This window comes from Blennius ocellaris (genome assembly GCF_963422515.1).
Source record: "Blennius ocellaris genome assembly, contig: SCAFFOLD_148, whole genome shotgun sequence".
Taxonomy (NCBI): Eukaryota; Metazoa; Chordata; class Actinopteri; order Blenniiformes; family Blenniidae; genus Blennius; species Blennius ocellaris.
In genome coordinates this window covers 69,427-71,571 of record NW_027662107.1, presented here as the reverse complement: position 1 = coordinate 71,571, position 2,145 = coordinate 69,427, and the positions used below count along the sequence as shown (strand labels likewise).

The window sequence follows — 2,145 nt, the reverse complement described above, 5'->3', positions numbered from 1 at the left end:
ACTACTATTATTATTACTACTATTATTATTATTACTACTATCACTACTATTATTATTACTACTATTATTACTACTATTATTACTATTGTAGTAGATTTGACGTGAGGCAGTAATAACCAGTAATAACACAGTAATAAACAGTCCCAGTAAAGTAATAAAGCAGGAATGTTTCATGTTTTCTGTCTCCAGACGACCTGAGGTCAGTAGAAGCAGGACAAAGTCTTTTAGTTCCACCAGGACAATGTGGGGGTCCGGTACCAGGGCCCGGTACCAGGGCCCGGCCCTCCCTACCTGAAGGGGTTCTTGTTGTCGCCCGTGTTCTGCCTGATGAGCGAGTCCTTGAACACCTGGCGGCGGTAGATCTTCTCCTCCACCGTGCCGCAGGTGATGAGGCGGTAGACCACCACGTCCTCCGTCTGGCCCAGGCGGTAGGCCCGGTCCACCGCCTGGGCGTCGGTGGCCGGGTTCCAGCTGGGGTCGTAGACCACCACGCGGTCTGCGGCCGTCAGGGTGATGCCCACGCCGCCCACCTGGGTGGTGAGCAGGAAGACGGAGTAGCGGGCGTCGCTCTGGAAGCGGGCGATCAGACGCTCCCGCTCCGCCACCTGGGTCACGGTCCCGTCCAGCCTCAGGACCCCGAAGCCCCGGTGGCCCAGGACCCGCTGCAGGATGTCCAGCACCCTGCGGTAGTGGGCGAACACCAGGGTGCGGTGGCCCTCGTCCCGGAGCCGCCGCAGCAGGGCCACCAGGAACACCATCTTCCCAGACTCCGCGATCAGGGTGCCGTCGGGGACCCCGTCCACGCTCTGGGCCCCGGCCCCCGGCGGACCCCCCTCCGGACCCCCCTCCAGGCCCAGCTGGGCCACGGCGGCGGGGGACAGCAGGCGGGGGTGGTCACACAGCTTCTTGAGGAGGGTGAGCTCGGCCAGGGGGGACCTGCTGGTCAGCAGCAGCTCCTTGATGTGGTCCAGGGACAGGAACTGGCGGTAGATGTCCTCCTGGACCGGGCTCAGGTAGGTCCACACCACCAGGTCCTTCTTCCGGCTCAGTCTGGGCATGACCGCCCCGGACCCCGGCAGACCGCCCGGGACCGGCCGGCCCGGGTCCCGGGTCTGTAAGCGGCTCTGCACCTCTGCCTTGGTCCTGCGGAGGAAGTGGGGCTTGATGGTGGCCATGAGGTCCTCCGACATCAGGGCCCCCAGGGCCCGCTCCCCCGCCGTGGCGTCCTTCTCCCGGGCCCGGGTGATGGGGTTCTCGTACTGGGTCTTGAAGGTCTTGGCGGTGCCAGCAGGGTGCCCTGGCAGGCGAAGTCAAACAGGGCCCACATCTCCCGCAGGTTGTTCTGGACCGGGGTCCCGGTGAGGAGGATGCGGTTCCTGGACGGCACCGCCGAGGCGCTCTTGGCGGTCTTGGTGGTGGAGGTCTTGATCTTGTGGGCCTCGTCCAGGATCAGGTAGTCCCAGGTGAAGGCCCGGCCCTGGTAGGAGGCCAGCTGCTGCCAGTTGTTCATCAGCATGTTGTAGGTGGTGAGGACCACCCCGCCCCTCCTCTGGACCCTCTCCAGGTTCCGGGTCCTCTCCGCCTTGCCGGGGCCGTGGAAGTCCTTGACCCGCATGCCGGGGACCCACTTGGAGAACTCCTTGTTCCAGTTGCCGAGCAGCGAGGTGGGCAGGACCAGCAGCGTGTGGCGGACCAGCTCGCCGTCGTACATCCCGGACAGGAAGGACAGGACCTGGATGGTCTTGCCCAGACCCATGTCGTCGGCCAGGATGCCCCCCCCCCCGCCGGTCCCGGTGCAGGCTGAACAGGAAGGCCACCCCGGCCCTCTGGTAGTCGTACAGTTGGTCGTGGAGCTCCCGGAACAGCATCAGGCCGCTGCTGTCCACGTCCACGAACTGGTCCTCGTCCTCCTGGTCCCCGTCCCGGTTCCCGGTCCTGGGCCAGCAGCTCCTGGATCTTCTGGATCCTGCTCTCCAGTTTGGGGCTCTGCTGGACCCTGAAGGCCTGCTTGAAGAGGTCCAGGGCTCGAAGCAGGTCGCCCCCCCGGGCGGCCTCCTTCCCGTCTCGGGTCAACCTGGACAGACGGAGGACGTGTGACCGGCAGCTCTGGTCCCGGTCCCGGTCCCGGTCCTGGACAGCCGGGTC

At 64.7% G+C, this 2,145-nt stretch overlaps 1 protein-coding gene across 1 annotated transcript in view; it reads right to left on the bottom strand.

The window, feature by feature from the left end:
- Positions 1 to 1,771, bottom strand: part of ercc6l (excision repair cross-complementation group 6-like) — a gene marked incomplete at its 3' end in the record, with an annotated part of 4,365 nt that extends 2,594 nt beyond the window's left edge. The window contains 2 exon segments of the mRNA XM_080521729.1: positions 292 to 1,288; positions 1,291 to 1,771. Of these exon segments, the coding sequence (XP_080377855.1) occupies positions 292 to 1,288; positions 1,291 to 1,756 (1,463 nt within the window). The 5' untranslated portion in view covers positions 1,757 to 1,771.
- Positions 1,772 to 2,145: the final 374 nt, after the last annotated feature.